The sequence below is a fragment of the Volvox carteri genome (assembly GCF_000143455.1).
Source record: "Volvox carteri f. nagariensis unplaced genomic scaffold VOLCAscaffold_1, whole genome shotgun sequence".
Taxonomy (NCBI): domain Eukaryota; kingdom Viridiplantae; phylum Chlorophyta; class Chlorophyceae; order Chlamydomonadales; family Volvocaceae; genus Volvox; species Volvox carteri.
Genome location: NW_003307545.1, coordinates 189995 through 203870, shown reverse-complemented (window position 1 = coordinate 203870; position 13876 = coordinate 189995). Strand labels below are relative to the sequence as shown.

The 13876-nt window shown below is 57.1% G+C and overlaps 2 protein-coding genes across 2 annotated transcripts in view; both read right to left on the bottom strand.

Annotated features, from left to right (window-relative positions):
• The window catches only part of VOLCADRAFT_85780 (uncharacterized protein), a gene marked incomplete at both ends in the record, with an annotated part of 12557 nt that extends 10376 nt beyond the window's left edge, over positions 1–2181 (bottom strand). The window contains 2 exons of the mRNA XM_002945576.1: positions 80–1572; positions 2147–2181. Of these exons, the coding sequence (XP_002945622.1) occupies positions 80–1572; positions 2147–2181 (1528 nt within the window). The remainder of the gene's footprint in view (positions 1–79; positions 1573–2146) is intronic.
• Positions 2182–4574: 2393 nt separating this feature from the next.
• On the bottom strand, positions 4575–11465 carry VOLCADRAFT_85779 (uncharacterized protein; the record flags this gene model as incomplete). Its single annotated transcript, XM_002945575.1, has 7 exons — positions 4575–5016; positions 6162–6325; positions 8293–8446; positions 9044–9136; positions 9596–9759; positions 10071–10258; positions 10811–11465. 7 exons carry the CDS (start codon positions 11463–11465, stop codon positions 4575–4577), a joined length of 1860 nt encoding a protein of 619 aa, XP_002945621.1.
• Between the last annotated feature and the right edge of the window lie 2411 nt (positions 11466–13876).

Sequence of the window (13876 nt, the reverse complement as noted above, 5' to 3'; positions counted from 1 at the left end):
TCCGCTTGCAGCATCACGGGCATTGTACCGCCGCTGCTGGCCTGCAGGTCCAAGTGAAGCCGCCGCTGCAAACCCTGACCGCGATCCCCTTTGCCGCCGCCGCCGCTGGAGCCGCCGCCGTTGCCCACGCCCAGGTTACCCCCCATGCGGCCAGTATGCGGTCCTGCCGCCGCCCCTGCCCCAGCCCCTGCCGCGGCAGTACCCTCCCCACGCGGCACCGTTTCGAGATGGTCCCGCGGCCGCTTCTTCCGGGCTCCCGTTCCCGAGCGCGGGTGCTGCCCGTGCAACGGCTTCTGCTGCCCCTGCGCTGGTTGCTGCTGTTGTTTGCGGTTGTCCTTGCCAGCCCCCGCTGCTGCTGCCTCACTAGGTCGCCCTCCACCGCGGTGGCCGTGACCGTGGCTCCGGCTGCGGTTGCCGCCGCGGCCACCGCCGAGAGTACCCGACCCGGGGCCCGGCGCCACCGAAGCTACTCGTCGACGTGAGCCAGTCAGCCCGGGGCCCACCTCCATCTCCTCCTCCTCCTCCCCATCCTCCTGCTGCCTCACAGCTGCCGCCGCCGCTGCCGTCGCTGCCGCTGCCCCACCTTCCTTGCCGGGGTAGGCCTGGTCGGTCCAAGCAAACCCGCCAGTGGCTTCCCCACCACCCCCCAACCCGAAGCCGAAACTGGCGCCAATGTCCGTCGCCACGCTGGAGCCCCTCAGCTCTGTTGCCGCCGCGCCGGCAGCCGGCGGTGCACGCCACGCCCCCTGTGTGCCCTCCTCCATAAGCCCCTCCGGGTCATCCTCCCCAGCCAGCTCCTCTGTGGAGAAGCGAGTCGCCATGCGGCCAGGACGGCGAAAAGACACGGAAAACACGGACGCGTCGGGGCCGTTGACGTCGCCGCCGGCGGCGGCTGCAGCGGCGCCTCCGCTGAGGTCCATCACCACATCCCGCAGCGGCCCCTCCGGCACCCATGCTAGCCGCCCCGTGAAGCGCCTGTCGGGATGTACGTCACGCACACCGCCGCTGCCAGTGCCAGTGCCCGCGCCACCTGCCGCCGCCGCCGCCGCCGCTGAGAGGAGGCGCCGCCGTAGGTCGTCCTCGTGGCCGGAAGCCGCGGCCAGCAAGCCGAAGTCGGTGGGGAAGCGCGAGGCGGGGTTGCTCCGGGGAAGCCAGGACCAGGATTCCGGTCCCTCGGGGCCGAGGATGCGTTGCAGGAGCGCGCGGTGGTCGTCGGCCAGTGCGTAGTGATCGAACCGGACGATTAGGCGCTCACCTCCGCCGGCAGGGGAGCCGGCTGTTGTGATATCGCCCCTTTCGGTGGTGCTGGCACCGCCGCCGCCAACGCTGTTCTCGGCCTCGACTGTCCCGTCGGTCGTCGGTTCGGCAGAATCCAAGCCGTGGCGGCTTGAATCCGGCGGAGCTGGCAGGCTGGATGAGGATTCATGGGCCGATTCGGGGGAGATTTGGAGGAAATGTGGGCCGACGGGGCCGCTGGCTAGCTGCTGTCGTATTGCTGGGTCATTGGCGCCGCGCCCGAGTGCAGCTGTTGTAACCGGTCCGATGCCAGCGTCTGCGCTGCGGGAGCTTTCCCTAATGGAGGCGTGTGGCGGGATGCTCGTGTCGTGGATGGCGCTTGTGTTGCTGATGGGAGAGAAGCAAATGCGGCCGCTTCCCGCATTCACCGGCAACCACGATGAAGGTAAGGGTTTGGTGGCGCCCCTCGGATGAAGCTGCCTTATTTCATCAGAGGCTGATTTCCCGCCGGTGCAGGTATGTCGGCCAAAGACCTTGCTGTAGAAAACTTCATACACGACGATGTTGCAAAGACATTTTTCGTCGCTGTCGTGTCCCTGACTTCCGTCACTATTATTTATATTTCTTGCAAGGAAATCAGTCGATAAAGCTGCGTTGGCGTGTACCGCTGATAGAATAAGGCTGAGGCAAGCACAATGCCAGCTCCGTAATGTCCAGCGATCGCCGCCTCTACCTCCGTCAACGTTCAACACGTGCACCATAATCCTGTATCAGCTGGTGCATTCGCCGTTGCGGCACATCACCCTCAACGCTGCCTTACGAACCAGGCCTGCTCCCAAAGACTCGAGTTTTGAATATGTACAAAACAATTTTGGGTGTAGGAGACGCACCGCTTATCCCGTAAACAGACCTCGTACCCGTTTCTTTATCCCTGTCAGTAAACATAGATTGGAGCAAAACTGTTGCATACAACGATAAGAGTTGATCTGCTAGTCATGTTCCCAAGTATCTCAATAACCGTTGGTAGAAAGCATGCTTTTGGACAAACGGTGCAGGGTTCTATGCCGTTCGAGCTTAGCGAATGCACAAGTCCACATCAGGCTACCATGTTGCGTGGGCTGCTGAATCACTACGTGTATGCAAATACTTTTAACAACAGCTGAAGTTATCCAACTAACCTTCCAGGCCTGGTCCAAGGCCGTACTCTGGTCCAACTGAAAACGGCTACATCGCATACATCGAATCGAAAAGCAAGTGAGGGGAGACCCTTACATGATGTGTATGATTGTTTCCTTACCAAGGAAACCATCAATTGAAGTTTACGGTTTGTGCAGTGCCGCGCGGCTTTTGCAGCACAGCGTCTGGCTGTAGCTGAGAATCACAGCACTACTCGTGCCAAATGCCTAGTTCACAACGCCTACTATGGCCTGATGCCGCGGCTCGGATGGTAGAGAAGGACATTAGTCCCTCGGCTCCTCCATTCCAAGCCGCGGTCCCATGCAGCGCGCCCCGTCTGATCCCGTCCGAATGGAGCATACGTAGGCGTGGTGGAGGCTGTCACCGTATGGCTAAGGTAAATGTTGTCCGGGCAGTCTGTCGCCTGGTTAGTTGTTTTCTGCTGTGCTTCGGTGCCATATTGAGTAATATCCTGATCGACTGTCGAACTGGAATAAGATAAATTAAATGCTATCCTCGCTTGTCTGGAATGCTTATAAAATAGTGAGTTGTGGCTGGGCTGAACCGTTAGTTGCTTTTGTAACGCTCTGGCAATCACTATTGCATCCGATCCATTTCGCCTTTTATGGTATGACTAGGCATCGTACAACTGCTCAACCTGGGTTGCCGCCACGACATCTCAATGCGGCCGTACGTGTCTCAGGAAAGGCAACTTACATAGGTGAGGAGATGGGCGGGTATGAAAGAAGGGCATATGGTGCGAAAGAGAAAGGCCTGTCCAATATGGGGTGTGAGGATTTAAGAGGTTGCGCTAAGTGGCATGCAACAACGCTGTCAACGTGATTCTTGCCTCGTTTGACTCCCTCCCGCTCCCCGCGCCCGTAAAGGCTCTGGGTTGTGACGCGGTAGGGGAGGAGGAGTGATGCGGCTGCTGAAGAGGAGAATTGGCCTGCGGGGCTGGTGGCTGGAAAGTTACATTACTTTCTCGCATTCCACCAACACCACATTCCACCAATCTGCATTCATCCTTCTGTCCCGCACTCCTTGCAGGCCTACATCTGCGGTATCGGGGGCACACATGGCCATATCCTAAACATCCCTCCCTGCCATCCATTCCCTGCTTAATCCTTCGCGTTTACCACGTCTCCTTTGGCCCACTCTTTGTGATCGCGATCCCCACCGCCATCAAGTTTAATGTATGTGCGAGAGGAAAAGCCCTCAAGAAATCTTAAGCTACTTATCCTGATCCTTATCCGTATCATAATCCTAATCGGAGTTCTTTGTGCAGCCAGCAGCAGCAGCAGCAGCAGCAGCTAATTAGACTGGAAGTGAAATATCCATCGTACCCTAAATCCATTGCAGGAGAAAGTCCTGCATACATATGGTTCCACGTGACAAGAGCCTTGGCACCCAGGCACCAAGGCCAACCAGCACAATGAAGAAGCCCGCAACGAAAACTCCCCCCTCCGATACCACGTCCCCTTCAACCACGTGTCTGTCCTTTATATTTGGCCGCAACTTGCTTCCGCAGGGCCGAAATTAGCATGGCATTGCCAGCCGCAATCGTTCGTACACATCCATCCATCCATCCAATCCATCGGTCCATCAAATTGTTATCCGTCCGCCCCTTCATCGACTCCCTTTGCGGTCAGCAATGGACCTCGCGGCCTATTGGTAAAGAGCAACACCCCGCAAATACCCAACACTGGATGAGGAACCATGCCGCTCGGCTGGTGGAAGGTTTGTCCTTTGCCGCGCTGTCCATTACTCCTCCTCCTCCTCCTACGCTTCCTCCTCCGGCAAACCCATATCTTCAGTTCCACCCCACGGGTTTGCCGAGCCGCTACTCGACAACACGAGTCCCAATACACATCAATCAGAGTCCCGGCGAGTCACAGCAAACTACCCCGCCATTCACCTGACGCCAATTTTGGGTTTAACGCCTTTCTACCCCCGGCCCCATGGGGACCCCATTCCCTCCCTCTTCTGAACCATCCATATCGTGTTCCTAAGCCGACTCACCAAACTGCAGAGAGCCGTACATAGGTAAAAGCTGCCGGAGACGAGAAGAAAAGATGGTTAAAATGAACGTGACACTTAAATGTCGTGACATGGCAGCGGCCCCCCTGACTCACCCACACACGCACATGCGCACACAGCGCCTACGCAAGCGGCTCCGCGGTCCGGAACCCCGCAGGAAGTAACCCACCAGCAGCGACATCCCTCCTACCGATACCACCACCACCACCACCACCAGCAGCATTAGCATCGCTAACTAGCTCCACCACATCCCAGGGCTCGCAAGGCGCCCCGGCAACAACGCCACCGCCACCAGACACCCCACGCCTTTCAGATTCGGGAGCATCGTACGGCGTGCGAGTTCTTCCGCCTCTGCTGCCGCCGCCGTGTTGCCGCGGTGGTTGCTGGTGGTGCTGGCGCTGGTAGAAGAATGGAGGCCAGTACCTGGGGCTGCTGCCATCGCCAACTGCGGTGAAGTCGTCATTGCCGCGGTAACCCATAGTGTTGGGGCGGCTGTTGCTGTTGTTGTTGGTGTTGTTGGTGTTGCCGTGCAGGCGAGGTACCCCGGACAGGTGACCCAGCGGGCTGGGGACTCAAGCACCGGGTGTGGTCAGGTAGAGTTACAACACTCTAAACGTATGAGTGGTGCTCGCGTGGTGTAGTGGTCATCACTGTGGACTTTGAATCCACCAACCCGAGTTCGAGTCTCGGCGCGAGCTTTGTATGTCCGATTTGATCGGGCGACGTCTTATATGTTATAACGAAATATATGGTCTCGAGACCTTGGGGAAATCCAGAGATCATGCCATGGTCTTGGGCAAGTTAACTGATTCCCCAGTCGTTGGACTGAGATTTAGTTGATGGACTATGTTCGCATGCTGAAGGGGTGGCAATAGACGATTAGTCCTCACGGATTTCGGGTGTCTGAATAAGGTGGAGTCTAATTAGGAGGCGGAATCATCTTACAACATCATAGCCTCCCGACTTTGGTGACCAGACTCGCGCCCTCCCACGGAAGCAATCCTGTCTGCAGGTACCTCTTCGTCTGGACGGGTCCTACGTAAGCGGTAAGGCACCTGCTCACGAGAACCACGGTTCTAGGCTCAGGGCCCTTCAGGTTCCAAGGTGTAAATGTGCAGTCTACTACTGTAAAAGAGGGGCGATGACGGGACCGTCGGTTCACTCTTCTCTCGTCAAGGTGAGGGAGTTGGGGAAAACGCTGCCAGGTGGCGGTTGCAGCTCCTTCCCCGGAGGTGCTCCCCGCACACGGGGTGCGTGCATCCCCGGGGGAGAGGTAACTCGAGTGGGGAGTGCACCGCGGTTTTGCGGTGAGGCAAGATAAAGGTGAAGTGAAGTGAAGTGAAGTGGGAATCATATGACGCGAAAGTAAAGAAGACAGTAGCTGCCGAGATCACGTCGCAAGCACCAACTGCCGTAGGGAGTCCTGTAATGAGGTGCGGTGGAGGTTGTGCCGCCTGCCGTACGAGCCCCAGCCCCAGCCCCAGCCCCAACCCCAGCCCCAGTGGAATCTGCCCCCGAATCAACGGCGACGACAACTCCACTCTCCTGGTCGGTCGGCTCGCAGGCCACTAAAGTCGGGACCACCACCGTTCATCGGCACGAGGGTGCTTCCTCCCTTGACGGTAAAGAGGAATCTAACCCGCTCATTGTCGGAATCGATCCCATGGATATCTTTCCAGAAGGTGGTGTAACACACGAACATCGCCTACCTGTGGAAGTTGAGCAGGTAGGCCCCAGTGCCGCACAGCAGCCCGATCGCAGCTCCGGCGTTGATGTCGGCGGGTGCGTGCTTGTAGTTGACCACCCGGGTAGCCGCTATGAACGCCGCCACACCCAGGGGACTGCCGCACACAAGCGCCAGAGCGAACTGACCCTGCGCCACGTGGGCAAGGGCGGGCCACGTGGGAAAGGGAGGGATTGCATGCAAAATAGTTTGTGTGAGTAGATGAAATGAATGCAGGAGGGAAAAGTGTGTGTGTGTTACATGGTTGGGGGGTGCGTGACCCCATACCTGTAAGACTACCCATACGAGCCGAAGGCCCAAGGGCAATACTACAACGCCTAAAAGCCACGGAGAAAAGGGAAAAAAAACACCGCACATCAGCCCAGACTAGCGTCCAAAGGGGGTAATTGAGTTTCGGTGAGCCCACATACGTTCCAACATCCTCGCCAGGCGTGCGGGTTCCCATTGCATGGCCTCCAACATACTCTGTTGATGATCGAATCCCTCTTCAGCACGAATATCATTATAGGCATGGCATTCCAATAACACGTGTTTTTCATCCTCAATTCGGCTATTAGGACCACAACAGTGGCAAAAACGCTGCCCCCTGGGAACATGGTACTTGCCCCTTCGTGCTCTGTTCGCCTCCAAAGCCCAGCAACATAAACGAAACTGCATTAGCTTACGATGTGCTAAACGAGGAATGAAAACATTAGCATGTGTTGGCCACATGACGGCTGCGGCTCCCGAAAAGGGCAGCCCCATCCAGTGCTTATACTTCGCCATTTGCACTCCCGGTTGCTTCCCATCTGATGGGTACTCCTCTGGCAAGACAGTCAGACGCGTATGGTCCCAGCCGCTCATCAAACGCTCTCTTAGTGCCGTTATTATCGCTCCTTCTGGTAGAGGTCTACTCAACAACCAGTCAACACGCTCCTTTACCCCCACGACTTCTTGCGGTATTCCGCTCCAAATGTTGCACTCCAAGAAGGAAAACAGTCGTAACATTGAGATTCCCCAACCCTCCCATTCCGGTTTGGTCAGGGCATCGGTTATCTCGTGCCGTAAAACTGCATGAGCAATGGATCCCACTTGCTTTTGAAGCGGGTTCCAGAAACGGAGAATCTGCTTCACCATGTAATATTGGAAGGGGAGTTCAGCCAGCTCCGCGTACAACAGCCTGTGGGATGGCCGTGCCGTCCCCACTACCTGCCTCATGAATAAAATCTGCAGCTGGACTGCACTATCCTTCAAACAGGCTTCGAACATGCCCTCCGCAAGGTTGGCTTTATCCCGCCGCCTTCCCGCCCTGTCCACGACCTCTGCCAGCGCAAAAGGGCCCCACGCCTGGCAGCCATACAACAGAATTGCTCGGACTTGGGTTGCAAAACACCGCATTCGCACATCGGGGGCAAACAGCTTCATTTTGTCCAGCTTTGCGCTTAAGGAAAACATAGCGGACCGACCTGTATCACACAACTGCTGACGGCACGCACTAAAAGGCCGTTCTGGCCCATATACCAAGCCCAGATAGCGAGCGCTATCTTTGGCAGGTACTACCTGGCCTGATAGCCGTAACTGTTGACATCTCCCGCTAAGTTCCGACTGCTGGGTGCCGTCACATGCAAAAACAAGCCTTTCACACTTTGAGACATTTGGTCGCATCCCAAAAGCTTCACAAAACAAGTCCACAAGATGTAGCAACTCAGACATTCGCTCTACTGACGTCGCTAGCAGACTAACATCGTCTGCATACAACAGTATGGAGACGCGCTTGCTGTCCACAAGGGGTGCGTCACACTTACGTGCACCAGCATCTACAAGGTCATGAGTATCAATCAGATCGGCTAGTGTCTCGATGAAGACTCCAAACAACTCCGTAGATAAAGGACACCCTTGCTTCACTCCTTGCTTAGACTCAAACTCTCCCCCCACTTTCTCATTTACCTTCATCACCATGGACACCTTCTCGTACGCTTTTCTCAGAGCAGAGGAGGGGAAAGTGACACAAGGCAAGATAAAGCGAAAAAGGCTCCCGAAAGGATTATCGTAAGATAAACGACGGTAAACAGCAGCAGCAGCAGTAATACGATGTTGGGTGGCGGTTCAGCACGTACCGTCTTTCGTGTTCCCGAGAACAGCCCGATGTGACCCGCCAAGAACAGGGACAGCAGGGCGGCGGCGGTGGCGCTGAGGCCTGCGTGGCCGCTAGGGTAGGCCATACGGCCGTCGGAAACGACCCGTGGGTCACCTGTGGCCACATCCGCGAACCTGGGTGCATTCGGCGGGGAGGGGACGAGGGCTTGGACGGGTCGCTGGTAGGATCCGAAGGGAGGAAGGGGGCGGCGTGTCCACACTTACGCCATCCAGTCGCATGAAAGAGATTCCAGGTTTCAGGTGATCATGCCAAGACAGGGAAGCAGGCAGCGTCCCGGCTACACCATTCCTAGTTTTGGCTATATCTTCATTTTATAGTGTTGAAAGAATGCGAGTCTTGAGTTTACAATAGGTCAGCATTCCAAATGCAGGGGGAATCGGGCAATAGATGACTGCGGATTCCCAAATGCGTGAGGCGGGCAGCGGGGTAGGGGGCCGACGGGAAGGAGGGCCAGATAAAGGAAGGATGGATGCCTTGGAGGGTGGTGCGGCACAGAGGTCAACCAACAAGGAGCGATCCAAAAGGCCGAAGCCAACCTCCGGACTCACGACGTGAGTCGCCGCAAGCAGGTGCCGTACTTGCGTTGCCGGGCGGTTTAGGCATGTACTATACCGAGTGGTACATTGGCAGCGTCCTGCCCCTCCCCCCTTCCCGGCCCTGTCCCGCGAGGGCCCTCCCCCCCCCCGGCCCCCCTTCCCCCCGCCCCTCACCAGTCGGGTCGGTAGACACCCGTCAGGTTGAGGCAGTGCTTGAAAAGTACAAGTACGGCAGTGCCCTCCGCAAGACTCAGTAACCCGTGATGCCTGAGGGCAGCGAGACCGCCAATCATCAAACATACGCACGTAAATGCATACATGCATACATACATACATGCATACACGATTCTCTACAAGAAGGGCGACCCCGAGCAACCCGGGAACTATCGCCCCACACACTGCTGTGCTCCAATTACCGCCTGCTCGCCGCCAAGGTACTGGCAAACCGCCTGCGGCCGGCCCTGGGGTGCATCGTCACCCCCGAGCAGTCAGCCTTCCTCCCCAAACGGCTCATCGGGGCCAGTGTGGTGTTCCTATCCCACCCCCTCCGCAAGCAGAACCGCCGGGGTCGCCTGGCGTTCCTGGACTTTGCGGAGGCGTACGACACGGCGGACCGGGGCTTACTGATAGCCGTGATGGAGGCGATGGGGCCGGGCCCGCAGCTGTGCAGCTGGGTTCGGCTGCTGCTCAGCACGGACCCGCACCCGGACCCGCACCCGTACTCACAGCAGTACCAGCTGTCCGGAAGCCAGTGCTGTGAGGAGGAACACGGCTGTGGGGCCCCCCAGGCTGATGGCCAACAGCGCGTAGGTGGGGATGGTGTCGGAGCGACGGGGGTAGCTCAGAGCTGGGTCGCCCGGCGTGGCGAAGCGGTTGATGGGTTGGATGGTCTGAGCGGATCGGTTGGCGGTTAGCAGTTGGCAGTTGGGTGACATTGGAGGAATGGTGGGAAGGCCGGCAAGGGTGGGTGGGAGGGCGATTGTTGGGCATGACGATTGTGTGCAACAGCAAATAGCAAACGCGTCGAGACCGCACACACACACACACACACACACACACACACACACACTCCCGCACCCTCACCATCACACTCCGTCCCCGGCCTTGCGGCTACACTCCTTCGCCGAGGGCCCCTGCCCCTTCATTTTTGCTTTATCGGCAACAGCAGCAGCAGCAGCGGCAGCAGCAACAGTGTCAGCACCTTGAGCGGCACCATGAAGTCGAACACCAGCAGACCAGCCGCCAGCACCCAGTCCAATAAATACGATGTCATCCAGATCGCACGCAACCAGACGCGCGCATGGCCGTCGCGTTGTTGGCGCCAGTCCCGCTCCGAAACCGGATCCTGCGGCACCAGGGGCTCCCTGGAGCTTTGGTGTGGCCGGGGTTCTGAGGCGCGCAGCGGCCAGGTCGGCAACCAAGCTCTGCCGCCGACGCCGCCGACGCCGCCGACGCCGCCGACGCCGCCGACGCCGCCAGCGCTGCTGCCGGCGCCAACCTCGTTGATACGGCGGGTGGCGGCTCCGCCGCCACCATGCTCGCCAACACCCGCTACATCGCCGTTATTATTGCTGCACACGGCGGGATCGGCGTTGAGGGCCATTCGATGTTCCGGGGAGCCGTACTGCGTGGCAAGGGTCTGCCGTACGGGTGGTGACGGCAACTCCTGGTGATCTTGTTGCGGATGCTGTTGCTGCTTCATGTATTCGTGTCGTCGCTGCTGCAGTAGCAGCAACGGCCTGCCCGGGCCGGGTGCCGTCGGCGGCCGGGACAGCTCTGTCGAGGGTCCCCCGGATGACACACCCGGGCTGAGAACGGGGAACAACTCGCCCGGCGTCGCTCCTCCTCTCCCCGGTCCCGCTGCCGCTGCCGCCGCTCTGCAGCCGGGAGCTGCCGAGGCCGGGGAGAGGTCGACCATGAACATCGCCGTGGAAGTCGCACCCGTCGTGGGAGTGGGATACAGTACGTTAGGGAAGTGAGCGCCAGTGCCAAAGAAAGGCCCGGTAGCACGATCCGGCACCGCGGCGGCAATCGTGGTGGCGGCGGCAGGCGTGGCTGGTACTGGCTCCATGTATAGACTTGGAGGCGTCGGCGTTGACGGCAGTGGTCCTAGTGCTGGTGCTGGTGCTGGTGTTGATGTTGGTGCTGGTTGTGGTGCTGGTGGTGGTTGTTGGCTGGTTGGCTGCAGCACGGTGGTCTCGGAGCAAGTCGCACAAGGGGAACGCTGCGGTTCAGCTGCGCGCGACATTGCGGCTGGAGCCGAGTGGCCCTCGGGTCCGGTTGGTGTTAGAGGTCCCGATATCTGGGATGATGACGTAGTCGAGGGTGAGGTTTCTTGAGGGAGCTCTAGGTGGAGCAAATTGCGCGCCGTGGTGGCGGGAGCTGGGCCCCCGCAAGCGCCTAGAGTGGTTCGGCCCGGGGAAAGGAGGCTGGAAGTGAAGTGCTGGTCCTTTAGGCTGTACTGTGGAGATGCTTGATATGAGCTGTTGTAGGCGTCGTCGTCGTCGTCATCGTCGATAAGCAGAGCAAAGGCGCGAAGGCCGCCGGCGTCCTTGGCGGCACTTCCCGACGGCAAGCTCACGTTCGTCTGGATCATGATTTGAAAACAGCTGCAGAATACTTATTTTTAAGATCCGGAACTTCAAATGCGCGGTGGACGAGTGTCGAAAGCCGGATGACGGTGGGACCTTACAGCGACCCGTGGGCCCGATGTATAAACGCCGATTAATAAGGCTGTCGTGCACCTAAGCGATAGAGCCAAAGCTTTACGCGCATGCAGCTTTGGGAATTTCTTGTGCTTGTTGTACAGTGATGCATGGGGCGGCCTTTATCTTGCTCGTTAGGCGCGATCCGGTACCGGGACTGTGCCACAAGGTCGTTAGGCCATAAACCTGCTTACGCTCATTTGCCGATAATGGTTTGGTAGGTTTCTAGTCGCAAATCAACCAACATGAGTTTAAGCCCGCAGCGTTCAAGGCCGGTCATGTGACGCAAGCGATGCTACGCTCCAACAGCGAACGTGAATATAACCTCTACTAGAATGGAGGCTGAAAGCAATAGGCCCACAAAAAAGCTCACAGGCGAAGATTCTCGAGGACAAGAGAAAGATTGCGCATGGTGCAAGATCATGGAGCAGAAGATATGCCGGAAGCAATATGATGTAGGGTATAGCAGCTTGGGATTGCTTCCTTTAGAATGCGTCAGGACGCGTTGCTGATGGGTCCCGCAGGCCTTTGATGCTTGCATGGAACGCGAGGGAGACGAGGGGAAACATACATGCATGGGCCTGGTAAGTGGCTGGATAAGAGACCATGTCGAAATTAGCTGGGTTGACACCAAGTTCTGCGCCCATGTCCTCCTCCACACACACACACACTTCCAACCCACCTTTGCACTCTGGAAGAACTGTGTGTTCCCTTGCTTTCCCCACCCTCCCACTATTGCAGTTTGAGGAGCTGCGCAAATGCATGAGCCAAAAGCCGTCTTTGTTGACCATGTTAAAAGGCATGGTATTAGGTCCGCCTGATGCGAACACGCGATGAGTCTAGTTCAGCAAGCCTAGGCGGCGGGATTGTACGTCGTAGTACAACGCTATGCTATTTGCGATGCGAAGACTGGATGTGCTAGGCGTGGATTGTTGATGACTGCGTTATGCACAACGGGAATGTTCAAACATATACCGATATCACGGTGGTGGCACTGCTGGCAAAAAGGTTGATCCCATAGATAAGACTGGTGTCCGCACTATACCATTGGTCACACCAAGGGTCAACGTGTTTACCAACCGATGCCGTCCATGCCAATATCGAATCCAAGCGATATGCGCCGTCCCAAGCTGTGGCTTATTTATGCCATGCTTCAAGACATTGGGATAGGGGTACCCGAAACACCTTTACAGCGATGCGCTGCTTCGCACGTGTCCTACGTATGCGCCCTTGCAGTCCCCGCGCACCAGAGCAGTTAGGCCGGGTTGTAGGCGGCTGCCTACGGATATGTTGTTGCAAGGAAAGTGACTATCCCGTTATCTTCCCGTGAAGATTAACCAACACAGGAATTCGAAGCATATTGAGGTTCCGTTCCCCCAGTCGCCTCAGTGAAGAGTGTGAACTTTACATTTCGTTAAATTGGTGAAATCCCATGTCGCTGCTGCCAGACGACGCCGTTTGTAGAGTGCACTCATCGGTACTAACTGTCCAGACCCATCAGCCTGGCAATGAACAATGGCATGCAGAGCATACTCTGCGAATCCTCCCAGGAATGTCCCGAGAAGATTGTAACTTCCCTCGTATGCAGCTATGCAAAGCACCGACCATAAAAATGCGATGCTGACTTTACCCGTCCCATGCCTCTGTACGACTATCCGGCCTCACACGCGCACCAAAAGTAGCTTCGGTAACGGGACTACGGCAATCGAAGCCACATCGACAGTAATAATAAGACTGGCTGACCTTCAGAGAGTTAACATTAAAAATGAAGGCAGCAGCCAGTACACAAACGCAAACAAGCATGCAAGCAAAACTTGGCTTCATATACACAGCCTTAAAAATCCTTTAGCACATACGCCCTTAGGACACCACATCAATAAAAACCGCATTGTGTCCGCAACACCTGCGTTGTAGCTATCAGCCATCGTCATCTGTATTCATTTTGTAGGCGGCCAGCTACAAAAACAACTCCTCATTACTAGATACAATCGGAAGCACATCAGGACTGCACGAAGTCAGGGAGATGAAACTCCGTTAGGATTCCTTCAGGCAAGCTATACTTCGTAGCTCGGTTTGCAAGCTCGAGTCCTCAAGTGAGCTGAAAATCGCGTGCCAACGGAAGCTAACAAATCATCTCGCCAGGGAGCAAATCCAAATCGAGTGTGGTTTCTTAGAGATGAGGGGCATGAAACAAAGAAACAAACAATAGCCGCTTGGTTGAGCGACGCATACGCATCACGGATGCAATAAAAAGCCTCGTGCAGCGGCGTAAGACGCCGGGCACGGGCGCGAATCACTGGGA